This window comes from Trachymyrmex septentrionalis, unplaced genomic scaffold (assembly GCF_001594115.1).
Source record: "Trachymyrmex septentrionalis isolate Tsep2-gDNA-1 unplaced genomic scaffold, Tsep1.0 scaffold8, whole genome shotgun sequence".
Lineage (NCBI taxonomy): Eukaryota > Metazoa > Arthropoda > Insecta > Hymenoptera > Formicidae > Trachymyrmex > Trachymyrmex septentrionalis.
In genome coordinates, this window is record NW_017305987.1 from 4,185,118 (window position 1) to 4,204,153 (window position 19,036).

At 34.4% G+C, this 19,036-nt stretch overlaps 1 protein-coding gene across 9 annotated transcripts in view; it reads left to right on the forward strand.

Moving 5' to 3' along the window:
• LOC108754485 (phosphatase and actin regulator 2) overlaps positions 1 to 19,036 on the forward strand; it is a 302,039-nt gene that overhangs the window by 57,843 nt on the left and 225,160 nt on the right. For 5 of the 9 annotated variants that reach the window (XM_018496797.1, XM_018496801.1, XM_018496800.1 and 2 more), the window contains exon 2: positions 733 to 1,907. The exons of 3 other annotated variants lie outside the window; for them this stretch is intronic. In XM_018496797.1, the coding sequence (XP_018352299.1) occupies positions 1,583 to 1,907 (325 nt within the window). In that variant the 5' untranslated portion in view covers positions 733 to 1,582. Of the gene's footprint in view, positions 1 to 510; positions 1,908 to 19,036 lie in introns of those variants that run through there. One more of the 9 variants, XM_018496798.1, reaches the window with a different exon arrangement.

Below are 19,036 nucleotides of genomic sequence, written 5' to 3' on the forward strand. Positions count from 1 at the left end.
GCGCGCGCGCGCGCCGATTAACTCTTCATTACTTGCTAACTTGGGCATCAGAATACTCCAGCGTTATAAAAATTTTACACTTATCTTTCTTTTATCCGAAGGATAGAATATTATCTGCATGGAAAGGATAAGTTTGTTTATTTACAAAAATGGATACAAATCCGAAAATAATTTTGCTGGCCCATCAAAAAATAATTATATTGATAAGACATTTAAACAGGTTGTTAGAACGTCCAAACTTTTTGCAATATTATCATCAAGCTTGAGTGTCTTATATACAATTATTTTGGTCTGGTCATTAAAATTATTTTTAGATCTCTCCTCATTTAGCTAAATTTTCAAATACATCAGCAAAATTACTCTTTCCGCGTGTGAAGAATAGAATATATTATTAGATTTAGAATATTATAAATTTTTATTTAATTATAAATTGTTAAAGAGAATAGTAAAAATTAAGATGTAATTAATTAGAAGGTGAAAAAAACCGAAGGTGAGTAATGCAGAGTTAATAATTATGGCATTTTCGTGGCATTATTTATTTGGACAAAGTCAAAATTTAATCTGTATAAAAAGTTGATCTTTGAACGTTACAATCGGCATGTTTTAAAAAAAAAAAGATCTAACTCGTCGCTTGTTGTATAATCATCGGTTGCTCGCGAGCGGACACAATGCGTGCTATTCATGACGGGGCCGGGGCAGTGGCTTAACTTTTCCTCATTCGTTAATGCACAGGGATGCGCATCCTCTCCTCCAGTCATCAACGTCGTCAGTCACTCTCACGGTTCTCCGTGCGAGTTATTTTCCATGGTACGTGCCAATCGTGTGTGAAATTCCTTTGTAAATAGCCAACGATTCTCCATGAAGCCAGTTTCGATTTAAACGACTTTTCGTACGTCCGCCTCTCTCTCTCTCTCTCTCTCTACTCTGGATCCTGTGCCATAATCTCGATAAGAATAAAGTCGCTTTTCGCACCAAGAATAGAAATCTCTTTGTCTGGAAGAAGACGGTGGAAGAAGATAATTGACTCGACGTCTGTAATCAAGGCTGGCCGAGCTGGCGATAACGAGTGCGTCATTCGTTCGATATATATAATAATAACAACAACCACGCGGTTAAACGAAGCTCGAGAGAGATCACGCTCCAACTCAACGCACAAGTTTACAAGTGGAGGCTGAAAGATCTCTCGGAATAAATATTGTATCTCTTTGTCGCGCTCCGCGCGGAGAGCGCGATATTCAGATGAGCGCATGCTCGGGAATAATCGATAATTCTCGATCGATCGGGTGATCTCGAGGTTCGTTATCTCGAGGATCATTCATCGTCGTCACGGGGGATCGCGCGAGGAGAAGAGCTTGAGCCACGTGGGAGCCGCGCGAATCTCATCGTCGGAGCCGTGGAGCCGCGAACGAGAAGTGGTGAACGACGACGACGCGAGCCGCCGATCCCACGAGCAGGTGGACACCGGGATGCGCGCCGCGTTGACAGGGACCACCCGGTAGCTCCGTTGCCGGCATTCGTAGCGATCCTTAGCCCGTGGTGCCGAAAGAGACGGGGTCGGTGCAAGGATCGGGCCCCAAACGCGATGTCCATACGCGTGAGCGGCGTCTACCTGGTGCCCACCAGCCCGGGCAACGACAACGGCGGCAATGACAAGACCGGCGTGGACGGCAGTTTGCATCATCATCAGCAGCAGCAGCAGCACCATCATCATCATCATCACCATCACTCGACGACGAAAACGGTGACGATCGTGACGGCGCCGCAGCGCAGTAATAGTTTGGATTACCTGAACTTCGAGGAGAAGCGACAGATCATCGCGTCGTCTCTGTCTCTGAGTGACTTTTTGGCGCATGGACCGGCGGCAGCTGCGGCTGCCGCCAAGGAGGTGGCGGCGAACACGGTGATCGGTGAGTCTTACAATTAGTGAACGTATCGATCGACTTTCCGAGGTAACGTTCGCGTAACGAAAAGTCGCGTAATCATTCGTGCTGTGCGTGCGGCTATATCAATCTTTAAAATTTAAATAGATAGGTACTTTAATAGGGGTGATGAAAAAATTTGGTCATAAAGAGTTTTGTCCCTATTCAATTAATAATCCTTTATTTTAACGACAAATAATGTTTAACTTACTACGTGGATAATGATTTGATAAGCATTCAAATCTTTGTGATCAAACCTTTTTGGTCACGTAAAAATACACAAAAAGATATAATGTAAGTTTTAACCACATATAACATATAATATACTTGTAAAGCATATAATTATGAAATAAATTTTTTTTAGATGAAACATCCCAAAAAATCTTTAGTTTTATATAATTATATGTTTATAGTGCAATATATCTTATAGTTAAATTTACATTATATTTTTTTGTGACGGAGGAGTGTAAAAATAATGAACATTTGGATGCTTTTTATTTTCTTTTTCTAATACAAGGTTTTAAAGAAAACTACATCTGAGTGTTGCAACCTCATCTACTTAGAGATTAATAATGCAGAAGGATGAATTACGGAGTAATTGACGTGATAATTTTCTTTGTAGATAATTAGGTACTCGCTCTTGTCAATGACGCTTCGAGAAGAAATTAATAATCTTAGGGAATTATTACTAGGATATAATTTCTAGCAATTATTATTAGCAATTAATCATGATTTCCATGTATAAAATTGAAGAATAGCGTTATGTAAAGAGATGTTAGTGTAATTGGAGAGCATTCCTGTCATTAGTTGCTTCGTACATGTGTTAGTTAGATGGATTGGACAATCAGATAAGGTATTCTTCTCGATCCGGTTTTGTGATATTCCATTATATTATGAACATTTGCATTTATCTACGGCGGTGTTAAATCTGCCACGTTTTGTTTCTATCTTACAATAATAATGATATTGGAAATAATTATCGTGTTAAGGTTTTGCACTGCGCATCGAATTTATATTTTAACGAATGCAAACTTGGAATATTTAAATATTATTGCATTATAAATGTGTATATTCTGATAATAGATTATTCTAAAATAATGCTCATATTTTACTGCGTTTTATTATAATTAAAGCACATATAAATATCTATAATTTAACATAAGAACAGTAAACATAATTTAACGTAATTTTCTTTCTAAAAAATTTCTGATAAAATTTTTGAAAGGGGGGGAGAGGGGGGGAGTTAATCTTTTCCCGATATCTTATACATCATATTTAGACTCACTGTCAGTTTTATCAATGGGAGCGTAAACATGAAGTTCGCAAAAACCACGCAGTGAGCGTTTTCAATGAACTTCAAAGCGAACTTTATCGCTCCATGCCACTCGATCGATTCTTACGCAAGTCTGCACTTTATCGCTTCGATCCATAGCACCAATTGTATCCAAATAAACCGACGAGTATTATGGCATAAATAGAGTCTCCTATACTGAGAGAATAGTTGGTTGGTTGTTATTTGTTATTATAATTATATGATAATTTTTAGAAAGTCCATTTTTATAATTATATTACTATAATTCTAGCAATGTATAAATATAATTATATATATTCATATATAAACGACTACAAATCGTAATCATACTTTGTATCTTTTATATATATGTGTTTCTTTTGTATATAGAACTATAAATATAATTATATTATCGCTAACATTACAGCAGTAATTATTACAAAAGTGGAATCTATATCTTACATATAAAAAAATAAATTCTTTTTAAAAAAATAAATTGTTTCGAGTACATAATAATGAATTTTTCTAAAATATTTGTAACAAATATTTTTAAGTTATTATCAAGAAGGTATCCTTTGTTAAAGATAAGATCTTTACTTATAAGAAAGAAAGTAAATGGAGTAATTATTTTTTTTTAGCAATTTAGAATGATATTTCTACATATACATACGCGTGATGAATTTCGATAGGGAAGTTTCGATAAAGGGTCGTCGGCATTCATGGCGAGAGGGTTAGCAGGTGATGACGAGGCGCATCCGCCGCCACCGCGTTTCGATTACCTAGACGATAATTGCCGGCGATTCGTTTCCACCGTCGGCGGTTGCGTGATTTACGAGTTACGCGAGAGGCTGAGAATCGGTGTATCGGCGCCGACGCCATCGTCGGTCGTGTGCGATCCCGGCTTCGGTCCTCTGGCCGGTGCGCGGCCAGAATGTTGAGGCAGCGGTGAATTGAGGTAATCGACACGGTCGAAGGGTAAAGCACATCGAGAGAAAGGAGTGTAAGCGGGGGCGGCAGTCCAGCAAGGACGACGAAGGGAACAGACGTAGAGGTAGAGACGTGCGGCGCGCGTTGTACGCAAGGTGGAAAAGCCTGCCTTGCCGTCTCACTTCAATTCCGAGTCAAGGAACTCCGGTAGCGAGAGGCACCGCCTTGTAAACAAACCTCGCGTGCGTAGCGTGCGTGGCATGCGTGCGTATGGTGCATCGACCACCTACACGGTGTCCCAGGCGAAATGGTCAATATCGCTGAGGGAGGGGGGGGAGGAGGGCGATAGCATCAGACTTAAACAATGCGATATTCTCCTCCTTAAACATCCTATACATCCTATACATCCGAGAATTTTCCTGTATATCCTCCTTTCTCTCTGGGGTTCTCGTCTATCGCGGTATCTCGCGAGGTCGTCGGTCGTTGTGGGTAAAAAGGGACAAAGGGAGGCGTTACAGCATGGCGCCGCCGGTAGTCTGCTTTTCCTTTCTCTTCTCTTTCCCGTGCGTGCGTGCGTGCGTGCGTGCGTGCGTGCGTGCGTGCGTGCGTGCGTGCGTGCGTGCGTGCGTGCGTGCGTGCGTGCGTGCGTGCGTGCGTGCGTGTGTGTGTGTGTGTGTGTGTGCGCGCGTGTGTACGCGAATGCACTGCCCTTATTATCTCATAGAGGTAACGTTTTATCCGTAACCCTTTGGAAACAATGCGGGAAATCGCGAAGAGGCAATGGAGGATAGAGAAGGAAGTGCTGTATAATTTCATACAAAATTAATACTTGACATACATTTATTGAAGAAGATTAAAATATCATTAAAATATTATCATAAACATGGAAAATTACGTATGCATAATAGAAAATATCATTATAGACAATGCTTCGGCCAATGATTTCCATTATCCTATAATTATTATTAATCCAAGTTTGTACAATATAATACGCTCCACGTTTATACGTTTATATTATGCAGGAAGCTAATAGCAATAAATCTCTGCATCGACTCTTCCAATATCTCAATACTTAATACGATCCTATTACGTACGATATTACTGCGGCCGATAAGAAACGCGTGTGATTTTTTCAGGCCAGAATTGTCAGATCAAATATTATCATATGGTTTCGAGATCAATATTTGCTTCGTCCATTAGGCGAGATAATTAATCGGTGATAAGTAAAAGTTTAATGAACTTCTAAAAGTATCAGTATTGATTAATCATTCGCTGATGTTACGTAAAATGGAGTATAAATAATTACATTTCGAGAATAGAAGCTAAAAATATAATTGTATTTTGTTATAATACTTTCTACAACTTGATATAAAAGGGTGTAATCATACAAACTAATGAGATGATCAAACAATCATTAATATGTTAATCTAATTAATATGTTAATTTTTCAAATAGAAATTATTTAAATTGTAAAAATCAAGAGAAATTTAAAAGCTTAAATTTATCGAAAGCTTCAATAAAAGATTTTTTATTCTCTATTTAAAAAATTACGTTTACAGTTACAATTTATACCGTGAAAATTAGGCAAAATATATCAAGCAAGTTAAAACCTTGGCTAAAACATTTGTTTTTCTCTATTTAGAAAAATTTATAACTACATATTCTATAATAATTCCATTCTATAATAATTCCATGTGCAGTTGAATTTTCTTTTTTGTTGCAACTTATTGTTCAGATCTTTTCCAAACTCTTACAAATTCAGTTCTATTTATTTCGCCGGTTCCTCGACTGGATTTTAATTGGTCTTTCGAACATGACAGACACGCGTCTAAGCCCTTTCACCTTTTTTTTCGCTTCTCCACTGAGAATTTCCTCGAGGCGCATCGCTTCGCGACTGAGTATCAACGGCGACCGCGCCTATACTGCATTGTAGCTGAATCACGTGCTCATTCCACAGCGTGATGATCAATCATTCCCGTACATTTGATACACGACACGATTTCATAACTACGCAGAAAAGAAACTCGATAATCGAGACGTTCGTTTTTGTCTACAGCTCTTTCGTAGCTGAATGTACTGTAAAGCAAATTCGACGTGAATGCTGCACGTAGGGAGAGCGTGATTCTGCTCTTTAATAACTGATTAAATTAGAAGCTATATATATATGCGTTTTACGATATATTTTTATTCCCGGATCCATTATTAAAATATCAACGTTTGGTGAACCTTGCAGTTTGTTTCATTAGGGCGAGAAGCAGCCTGATACTGAGTTGTTTCTCCGAAAGGTTTCTTTTATATGTACTCGTATATGTATATATATATATATGTATATATATATATGCAGTCCTGTTTTAAACAGATTGCTTCCCTTTATCTACTCTCTAAATTCTTTGAAGTGCAATTTCACAAGAGTGAAAATTGAACCAATTTTGGAAGAGTGGATCAATTTTCAATCTTTAAGAGTGAAATTTCACTCTTCAAAGTGACAATTCACTTAAAAAGTTTTAGAGAGTACATTGTTTAAAATAGCATATATAAAGAAGATTCTTCGGAGGAGCAGTTCAGTATCAAGTTGCTCCTCACTCTATTGAAGTGAACTGTAATGTAAATTACGAAATGTTGATGTTGAAATAATGAATCTGAACACAGAGATAATCCGCGAAACGCATAGCTTCTGTATGGAAAATACTCGTGGAAGTCTCAAAAGTATTGACCGATTAAATTTTCCTTTCCATATCATAGTCAGTATCAGAATCCAAAAAGAGACTGAGAACGAAATTAAATTGCAAACGTAATTAGTCGGCGTTGGTAAAACCGGTCCTTGCTTCGCTGTAACATTAAACCATTTAATTAGCACGCCACGAAAGAATAACTGCAATAGATACATTACGCAACGCTTGTAATCGTCCATACTCGAGCGAATGGGAGAAAAAGGCGCGAGATAGCATTGCCGATGCTGTAATGGGTGCAGAATGCAGACGTAATGTGGCAACGTTGCGCGGAAATCATTCATTGAGTAGAGAGCCACACTTGCTCGGTCGACGACTGGCTGGATCGGCTTGGATAAGAATGGCGGAACTTTGGCGAAGGGTTCTCCAATGATAACAAGAGGCCCGAGTTCGGGCAATCTCGATGTCTGCGATGTGTCTTAGAGGTCTCAAAGAAGACCCTAAATCCCCGTAAAACTTTGTTCAAGCAGCTGGAGTGCCGTTTCTCTCTCATGGAATTTACGTTAGAATTGTTTACTAAAGTATATTTTCAATTTCATTGTAATAAATATAATTTAATACAGTTCTACAATTATAAATTAAATTACATTTATTTTTATTACATTATTTTAAATATTACAAATTAATAATAGAATCAACGTATTTATAAAACAATTTTAGTAAGTTTAGTATGATATTTATAAATTAAATATGCAGGATGCTCTATGTGACAAATTATATAAGAATAATTGTTTTTATTTATGTTTTTCTTTTTCTCACCGTGACCTATTTGATCTTATCGCTTATATTCTATAATTAGATATTTCATTTTATATCTCTCCGTTGGTATAGACTTTATTATACCAACTTAAGAAGAAATTGTTACTCATAGAAAATTCATCGTTCAATTTTGCCTGTATATAGACTTCTCCACGGCGATAAGCTTGTTTAAGCAAAATTTATCTTTTATAAGTTGCGGTCTCTTTTAATTCATCAGTATTGATGATTAAAGAGCACGTTTAAGTTGTTGTTGTCTGACGAACGACTTTGATTTCATTGTATACTCTCTAAAACTTTTAGAATGAGATTCCATTTCATAGAATTTAGACGAAATAATCAATAATCAATCCGAAAATGTACTAATGCGATTTTATACCGGTTGATGTTCATTTATTCAAGTAATGTTCCTTACGTAACTCTCATATAATACATTTTCTACAGTCTACGCGAGATTAATTGGTGATACGTAAATGTAAACTTTGTATATCATGTAAAAATGAGTGTGGTTACGCTTTCAGTTTGTAATTTTCTTCGAGTAAAGACGAGAGAAGAATCTCCTCTATGAACTATATATTATTCGCGAAATGTTCAGTTAATTATTCTACAAATATGAGAATTAGTCACTCCCTACTTTCCTTAGTCACTCCTATCTATTCGTGGAATATCATTAATTTCATTGAATTTTTACCACCTCTCTTGAAAATATCTCTCTCGTGAATAAGGAACTTTTATCCAATTAATCGATTCTTTTAATAAAGTGCTACGTCATTAATAACTTGCACCTTTATTAACGGTAGATTGAAGAGAGTTGACAAGACTGCGAATTTCGTGGAAGTAAAAATTTCAGAGAAAATATTTTTAAAAAATTTTCGTAGTCTAATAATTTTGCTCTTATATAAGTTTCATGGTGAAGAGCTAGTTATTGATTTGTAAAATTTGTTTTCAAGTTGCCTTCAGGTTTTTTTTAATCTGTCGGAAATTATCCTTTGATAATATTTATATTGAGGTAAAAATTTTGATACTAGTGCTAGATTGAAGCGTCTAAACGCAAATTATTTTTGTTAGAAATATGCGGTATAACATATGTTATCGTCAGTTCAAGATTTCTGAACTGTAGATATAGACATTGTCTGTTAATTAATTATTTAGCGCACATTTTCTCTTCTTCAAGTTGTACGAATGGCGTTTCTTTGCGTAACGCCGGCGCTTGCGTGATTGCTACGGTGCAGAAGAAATTGTGATTCATAGAAGATTCATCGTCTAATTTTGCCCGTATACAGAGGCAGACAAGCTTCTCTACGATGAAAAGCTTGTTCGAGGAAAATTCATCTTTTTTAAGTTGCCCGCACCCTCTTTTAATCTATCAGTATTTAATCGATGATCGAATAGAAGCAATTAACCCTGATAATATTTTTTGAAATAATATTTTCCGCAATAAGTTCTTTACAGTTTTTCTAATTTAATTTAGGGGGGGGGGGATTTCAGGGGTAGCGTTTCAGATTGATTGTGTTGAAAGTCCGAAAGTTATCGGCATTCAATCTTATTTGAAATAAAATTTTAAAATGAATATATATTGTATTATTCGAAACATCTATAAACTTTTTATAGGCTGGCGTTCTTTGTATTTGATGTATTCACATGTATGTTCTAAAGTCTTAATAGAAGCAATTAAGTTGATGTTCCGATATATGACTTTGATTTAATTGTTATGTATAAATGATTAATAACTAGTAAAAATTATGTGGAAGATTATAAATGCGATTTTATGTTGCATTATTGATTATAAAAAATGATATAACATAAATATCGTCGAAACAATTTTTTGGAGTTGTCCTATATATTACTATGTTCGGGTCTGTATTTTAACGTCAGTCTCAGTCTCGCATGCCAAGAAAGTCGCCGCGGGCGTATAACTGTACGGCACAAATAACATCTTATCCAGAAAAGCGTACCAAGTAAGCTAAGGGAAAAGTTTGTGGCCGAGATTGAAAGTCGTCTGGCGTTGGACATGTTGAGAAAAGTAACTACGAAGTATGTTATGTGATATATGTTTCATGCGTTGGTAGACACCGAGTAGACATCCAGTTCGATTTATGTATCGAAACAAGAACGAAAAATTTTCCATACAAATTTATAATAAATTGTCAGATAGATTCTATTGACATATTAATTGAAAAGACAAAATTGTAAATGCCTTATGCCCATATATATGTAATGAAGATTATAAAATTATAAGAAGAATAATATTTTAAATTAACACTCGTACGTGAAAAAATATTAAAGGAGTTTGACATTAATTATTTATTAATTATTAATGAACTTTGATTTCTATATGATTTAATATACATGATAGGCTTGGCTATAAGTATAAAGCATTTTTAATTTAAATCAATTGAGAAAAATAATCTTACTTTTTGTCAAAAGTGTTTAAGTATTTTTTACTATAAGCGCATGATAAATAATTATGATTAGAAGTTCCACTTTTATAATAATTTCATTATAATTACTATAATTTATAGTTATTTTCGGCGCCATCTATATATTTTGTTAGTACAGTACTATAAATATAATTATACAAATATTACAGAGTAATAAAATTAAAAATGAAGCTCCCAACCATAATTATTTTACCATGTAATTATAATCACAAATATTTTTCTCTTATTGTAATAATTTTAAATTTAAAATAAGTAGGTTGATTTATTTCAAGTTTAATTATAGAGTTAATTTAGAAAAATCATATAACAAATACAAGTTCATTATACGTATGTGTATTGAATAAGGAAAAGATTTCTATTTTTGTTCAAATTTCTTGATATTTAATAATATTCATAAGCAAATGTCTGCAATATATTTTATAAATTGCGCGCCGATTTTATTCGCCGGATTAAAACGCTTAAAGATCTGCAAAGAAATTTATAGAATTTTCTTGAAAAATAAACGGTAATAAAATTAAAGGAAAACTAATGAAATATGAAAATTGTTTTAAAAATAAATATTATTTTTTAATAAAACTGTTTTTAATTTATTTTTTGTTAGATATAGAACGTTCATTTCACGTCAATTTGTGGAGATGTTTTATACTTTTGACCTAAGACTGTAGGAATTACTATGAAATGATCGTAGCAACCGTAGCAATTGCAGATCTCTCACTCTATCCTAATTTCGCTCGAGGTCAAACTCGTTACATCTCGCGACTTAACAAGCAGTCACCGTCGTATGATCTGCTCATCGAAAGAAGACCCTCTCGAGCTACGTCTCTCTCGCGGAATGTCAAGGCTGCTGCTGGTCAGAGGGAACGTAAACTTCTGCGTAGAACGGCGAACACACGTCTATGAAAGTAGTGGGTATCAATGGGAGATACTCCGTCAGTTTCTCTGCGCAGATGAACTCATCGATATCGTATCGTACGCGAAGAAGAGCGAAAGCGACGTGACGTGACACGAAGCGAGGAGAGGAGAGGAGAGGAGAGGAGATGAGGCGACCTGACAGCGACACTCGCCTTTCGATTTATCATCTTCGCCTTTCTTTATAAGCTTTTCTCTCGTCCCTCTACCAACCTTTTCCCACTCTCTTTTCCTTCTCTTCTCATCTCTCTTTCTCTTTCTCTTCGCACTTAACTCGCCGTGTAATTAGCTCCTCTTTGCTCTCATGTTGAACAAGCGCGCAGTTCTCGCGTGCCGTCGTTGTCGTCGACGAGTGTGTATGACATTACGAAAGCCTGTCACCTCACCTTTTCGCGATGCGCTAACGCAGTGCGCGATAAATGAGCTATTGCGTTTGTGTTATGAAATTTACAACGGCATGGGCGATTCACGACATCAAACCCGGAGAATTACAGCGATATAAATTATCAGCGCAATGACATAGCTTGTGATTAAATTTTTAGCTTTGTATACCTGCTAAAAGAGGTACATAATTTTTTTTTTGTATTGTATCGCCATTGTACGAATTAAAAATATTTATTCGTAGGCATTCTCGATAAGAAACTTTATATATTTGTTAAAATATTTTTATTTCTCTCGTTGGCTGTTGTATAGTATACCTATATATGCTACAACGCGACGATATAATTAAAAAATATTTTCATTTTTAAATTGTTTGCAGCAAAGAAGTAAAATCGAAGAGAAAACAAATACTTAAAAAATACATACTTCTATTTGTCTGCAATCAGTTACATTACATCAAAATTACATTTTTAATTTAAAATTACATAATTTTTATAATTCAAAATATTTAAATTTGTTTCTAAAAGACTTTGTTTTTTGAGCTGTGTCATTATGGCAAATAAAGCGATATAAAATTTTATGATGTATGTCTGTACGCAACATAGCACAGTCAACTATACGTTGTGATAAACATTTTTTCACATTGTAAATTGAGCGCGATTACTTCGTTTAAATATTTGCGATGGCGTTTAGCAATCACAAAGAGTGAGCAATTTTTGGGGCTGCGTTCGAAAACGTTTGGCGTCGATTATCTTGCCTGCAAATATGAATGCTGTGCTCGTATTTTTCCATTCACTCTTTATATCGAATCACCTGGAACGGAGGAATCGATATATATTCATAGGTATTTCTATAGCGCGAGCAGGTGTTTTTCCTCTCCAACCACACCTTACTCCTTATTTCTTTGATAACATTCTCTTGTCGCGATAGATAAAGTTCTCCCAACAATCCTTTTTCATTTCTATGCAAATAAATATATAAGTAAAAGGTTAAAAGGCAACTTATTTTTATATACTTCATTGTCAAGCTATTATTAATTCATACAAGATATTAGAAGGATGAAAGCTATTGATATAATTAAGAATTTGACTTGATTAAGAATCTTTTTCGCTCTTCCTGTCCTTCCTGTCCTTCTCTCTCTCTCTCTCTCTCTCTCTCTCTCTCTCTCTCTCTTTCGGTTTTGTATTTTTTATAAATAAATACTGTTAGGAAAGTATTTTTTGGTAACCATAAAATTTATAAAAAATACAAAAACACAGAGAGAGAGAGAGAGATGAGAAGAAGAGTACATGCATTTATAAATGTTTTTATAAATGCTTTCACGAACATTGTCAATTTTAGTTTTTTTACCATGTTACTATTTTTAGCACTGATGGGCGTTTGTAATGAAAAATAATTTCCTGAAAATATGAAAATACGATACTTGTAACATCTTTTGTATTAAACATCTAAATGTCTATCTACACGTTTTAATATGAATTAAATATTAGTTGTTTGTAAAGTTAATGTCTTTTAGAGCCAAACACAGGATCAGCTTCATATGGACTAGATTATTATTTTTTACAATTATTGTAAAGACACTTTATTTTTTATAATTATGTTACCAATGAGATATCGATTATATTTGTGTACAGTGCGAAGTTGGGAAAACTCAATGAGTTCGTTTAATTTGCATTGAAAAGGATTCGAAGCTGGATCGAAACGTATGTATAAGACATTGGGACTAATAAATCTTATTACGCATCAACATGTCCCGTGTTTGGCTCCAAAAGGCATCAACTTATGGACTTAAACGTTTTACAGTCTCGTGGTTTTACAGTCTACTAGCAGCGTATTAGCAGCGGCTAGATTTATCCGGTTATTTACTCAGAAGATCGCTTTCGACGCGAAGCGGATTGGCGAAGTCGAAACATTTTCCCATAATAACAATGACTACAATTCGGGACGTGTGAGCGTGTGATCAAAGCGAATACGTAATACGGAGTGAAATCGAAGTGCGTAGAGCGGTGCGGGGTTAATGGGACAAACTTTACTCGGCGCCATTACACCCCCTTTCTAATCTGTGCTTCTCTGTAGCCAAGTTAAGACGAGTTTCTACCAGTCCCTTTGTGGCGTCTTAATGGCGGCGAGCAGGCGTGCGTGCACGCGTGTGCCGCTTTTACAACGGGCGGCGTCTCGATGCGGGTCAGGTGAGCGTTAAGCCATTTGCAAGAGACTAAGGGTTAATTTTAACACGCCCGCGGCTATTGAAGGAGTCTTTTAGGTGCAGTGAGAAATTCGGGTATTAGGTTTCTTTCATATTAAATTATAGTAGATTAATACTGAAGCTTTATGCTCTAACAAATTATTATTTATTATTTATGAAGTTTAAATATGAATACTTACTTATTTGTAGGTATTTGTGATGGTATTCGTAATGAATGATGCGAGTTTGTAGCAACTTAGGTTAATTATTTTATTTAAGGCTCTAAAATTATTAATAAAAATTAAAGAAATAATTTCGAGAGAGAGAGAGAGAGAGGAGAATAAAATTAAATTATTTTTGTAACTTGCTAAATTTTAAACTTATCTTATAATTTATTCTATGCAGTAAAGAAAAATTTCGTGGCTTATTTTATTCTAAATTGAAATCCTTTTATATTTTTCTCAACTTGTGCAAATACAAAAATCTTGTAAAAGCACTTTTTGACGATTAGAAGAATATGAAAATTATTGACATATCCGGTTAATTAGAAAATTATTTTATTTGTTTGTGACGTGGTATTAATCGACGTTTTAATGTTTTCTTGGTACAACTCATTGGCTAGTTAGTGGTGTTGATTCATCGATTACGTCAGACACAAACTCGTCAGAAATGTGATGAATTTCTCGATAATCATCTATAATAGGAAATAATATGAAACGTAGGTAAGCTAGTAAATAAGTTGGAAAGAAGAAGTTGATGGGCCAACGAATAATATTTGCATTTGCATAAGTCGAGGAGATACCGTCGTAAAATGATTCAGATTTCAGATTTAAATTGTATCGTCGCAGTCTCTACTCGGTAAATTGCTATGGACTGGTCGTTTTTAGAATTACTTGGATGTAATGACAGTAGATACGTTGTCGTTAGTCATACTGCCACGACGATGTCGACAGAATGTAGTTTTTCACACGGAAAGGGATCAGCGTTTGCGTCATTCGCAAGAAACTGTTGTGATTAACGGAGATCACTATAACTATTACCAAGGGACTGAGCGCGAACGAAATGAAAGATACAAAATATCCTGGTAAGACGGGTTCTTTCGCTGGCAACGAACGAGTCGCATTATTGCGTTGTTTGTTTTATTCACATAAATTCAAATAAATACGACAGAACCCAGTGTTTTTATGTTTTCATAGGTTGCGACGAGTTTTATTGTTAGTTCGATATCAATTTTAGTTTAGAACGATAAATATTGTCACGCGAAACTATGACATATGTACACTGAGTGCGAAAAGTGTTTGTATAGGGGAGATACTTGTAAAAAAAACCTTATTTTCAGAAAGTAAACATTAATTAGCAGAAAAATGTAACAAAATAGCTCGTATTAAGAAATGGTAAATAGAAGATTTAATAGACTGAAACATAAACGAGCAAATGAAAGGTATTCATGATTATACTGTGCGTGAATTTTATGTGATTGGTGAGCGGAACGTTTTAACTTTACGAAGTACTCTTCAGCTGCTTTAAGAAGCACAAACCGTATATAAGTTTAATATGAAATTCGTTCTAGATTTATAGCATACATTCACGCAACGTCATAATAAATTATAATAAATCATAACAACCATCAACAACGATTAATGCTAAGAGATTAATGCTATCGTAAAGTACTAAACCATATAGTCTGATTATATTATCTTAATAATAAGCTAAACGAAAAATTGTATTATTTGGATGCACAAAAAAGTATTTATCGAGAAATTTATCTTCCAAGATTATGAATATATTGCAGTTATTTTCGCGAAAGACGCGAAACTCTTGTTTACGACAAAACGCTCTCATTATTAATACATTACTAATTAATGTTTCTTGTTATGTGCTGTTAATTAATGTTACTTTCTAGAAGATTTTTAAAATAAAAATCTCTTCTTTATGAATATGTACTTTCTGCATTTACTGTACAGTATGTTAAAAGTAGCAATTTGAGAATTTGCGAAATCAATTTAATAAAATAAACATATTTTCGAGTGAGTAGAAAAATGTTTTATTTAAAAGCATTTTAAATTAGAAATCTATTTTTGCCAGCAATAATATTGGTTTTTTTTTTAGTTTCTCGTGGTCAGTTGGGAAGATGATTAAACAAATTGAATAAATGCGATCTCTGCCACGTTGAAATAAATGGCCGACTGCTTTCTTTCTCTCTTCCAATTATTCTTCGTTTGCTTCTTTACCCTCTTTCTATCTCGCGCTTTAATTGCAATCATTTAACATGAGTTAGAGCAGAACTCCTCGCGTAGCTTTGCCGAAACAAATTGCCGTTTTCCTGGTTACCGTAAATTTCGTCTCTTTTTTTTGGTCGCTATTTTTTTTAACGAGTATGCTGTTAATAATCCACCGTAAAATTTTTCCATTCTGTTCTTCAAAACTATAATCTATTTAATAAGAAAAATGCTAGAGGGGAAGTATTAAATGACTTCAGGAAATATCTAGACTTTCCTTCCACACGCACGGTGCATTCCTAAGTTTCCTAAGAAACGTGACGGCTTTTCTGACAAAGTAGCCCTTCAGATTGAATTATCATCTCTATGAAACGCATAGCGTGAAATATAATGGAAGTTCTGCGTACTCGTTGATTACTGATTTGTTCAAAGTTTAATAATATTATTCAATTCGCGTGTTATAAATTCTTCGTGTTATGAATTGTTCGAATTGGGATGAAGAAGCTGTATGCGTTTCTTATTTTTTGGGATATTAAATTTCCTGTCGAATTGCCATTCGACATTCTACGGTCGCACCAGATACATATGTCGAGGTTGCGTGATTTTGATTTTTGAAAGTGCATAGCACTACTCGCAGTTTCGCACATTAAAAACACGTTATATTTTTTCAATTGTATGAAGTATTTTTTTGTAGAGTTTTAATAAATTGTTTTTAGAGAGTTCTGACGCTACAAGGATTCTATCCAAAAGTACTAGAACTTTTATCGCTCTTGCTTGAAATAAAATTAAGACTAATTTTTGTTAAAATAAGTTGCACTGAATTCATTTTCGAAAATGTGAACTTTACATTTTCAAAGCTTATAAGCTTTCTTATAAGTATTTAATCGTTATAACTCTTTTCGAAATGTATCAGGAACTTTAGAAATTCTTTGAGGAAGAATTGAAATTCTATTTATCATATCGAAGTTTTGGAAATAGGATATTTATTTCACAGAGTTAAATATCAATTGTTAACGTTAAAAGTTATTAACTAAACTCTCTTTGGAAGATCTTTCGAGGAAAGCATTGCATCGGGAATTGCATCATTCTAAAGAATGTATGTACTGCCTACGCAACAATTCTACTAATAAAACTCTTCTAATTAAGAGCCTACGGGTTCAACGCGCTTCGAGCTGTCTTATTTGCGCCTAAACGTTCTTAAAATTTAGAACTACTTGAAATTTCAGTAATATAAATTGCTAAATGTTTATATATAAGCGAAACGTTTTAAAAACATGAGGAATTTTATATGAGTAGTGGGTTACATTTTATGGCAGTGAAAACGAAATGTATAGACTTATTCAGGGTTCGATTGTCAATAAACGATCGAACGAGTTTCTGCTCCATTTTGCAAGGGCGCAATTGCCCGAGAAATATATTCGCGACGCTTTCGCAAGATCGGCAACTCGAACGGAATAAGAGAAAGCATTTAATAACACGCTACATGAATTAATGTTATTATTGTTGCAATTTTCAATTGCCATTATAACAGTTTTCTTCCATAGATGGTGCTTTCGTTTTATGCTAACCGGATATACAAGTACGGTGATTTAAGCAGTAAAGACTATGACTGTGTGAACATATTATTTAATTGAAAATTAAAGATAAATTGCATTTAATAGCGTTTGATGTTACTTAAATAAATGAAATATACTTAGTTAAATTGATGATAAAATAAATCATCCGTATATGCAAATTATTTTATAATTGATATAACAAAATTTATTTTATATGTAAACAATCTCTGTCAATGTAATTTTATTGCTTATTATGCTTCCATAATTATTAATGTCGATGTTTTTAATATTTGTTAAAATTAAATATTAAGGAGAGAATTAAGAGAAGAGAAATTTTTTTTTGTACAAAAATTCGCGATACTTCTAATTCACTTTACGATATTATAAACGTGAGAATCGTTCGCGCAAAAAGTAGTCCGGAAAGTAGTGGAAAGTCTTTGCGACAAGTAGCCCGGCGAATGGTGCCGTAAACAGCCAGTGGTAGCAGCCGATAAAAGTTTCATGACTGAAGATAGACGCAGCAATCGGCTAGACGAACATAGATGCCGGACACGAGCGCTGATCTTTCTCTTCCAGAATTTTAAGACGCTCATAAATAATTCTGGCGAATCTCAGGGCCGAAAGTGATAAAGTGCAATTCGTGGGGAGAAATATTTACATGCACGACATTATCAGAACGTGGTGCAGGTGTGCAATTATATATCATATATAACCACCCTATCTCTCTCTATCTCTCAATTCTGCTGCGGCATCTCGTTTGTGGGCGAAACGGGACATACCGCGTTAATTACTCATTACGTGATACACAGAGGCGAGCCTAGAATATTTCCAGGCAGCGACACCGATGGAATTAACCCTAACGGCGTTATGTTCCGATCTGTAACATGGCCAAATTATATAGATGGATCGATTATTATTCATTTACGATAAATACGTATCTTCATTTAGAGAGAATCAATTTAATAACGTCAACTTAATTTATTGTACAATCTCGAAATGGTATTAATTATCTTTAACAATAATTCTATTTTTTTTTTAGAAGTTATCCAAAAGCGTGAAATTTTAGTGCATTGTATGCGACGCGAATTATGTATTTCAAGCTGGATATAGTCTAAGCAAACAAACGCGAATGAATAATTTGCTTTAATGAGTTCGTTGAGAGTGCTGATGTTGAAGGAGATTAATCATTTATTCGTGTTCATTTATGCTCATTGCCTGGTCCGGATCTAGCTTGAGACAAGCTATATTTTTCATACAGCACATAGCTTAATAAATGAAAAGCACTCGGTCTTATTTGCATGTACTGTTCGCAAAATCGGAATATTCAGCTGTTTGCGTTTCATCGATTCTTGTTTCTGCACTCTAGATTTGAAAACAATTAACACTTTTACTGTACAATTGGAATCTGGGTTAAATTTAACATATTTCCCAAACAGTCGATCCAAATTTTCTGTTAATTTAATATAAAATGAATATATCAGGAAGTAACAGAGATATTATGTAATAAATTAACACGAATATAACAAAAAAATGTAACAATTTGTAAGCATATTTTGTAAGTAAAATTTACGTTTATAATAAGTTAAATTAATACGTTTTAGTAAAATTAATATAGGTATATAAATGTTAAATTAATATATTTTATTTATTTATTTTTCAGAATTAGTTTCTAAAATACATTATATTTATATTGTTCATTTACTTATAATTGTGTTACTTTAAC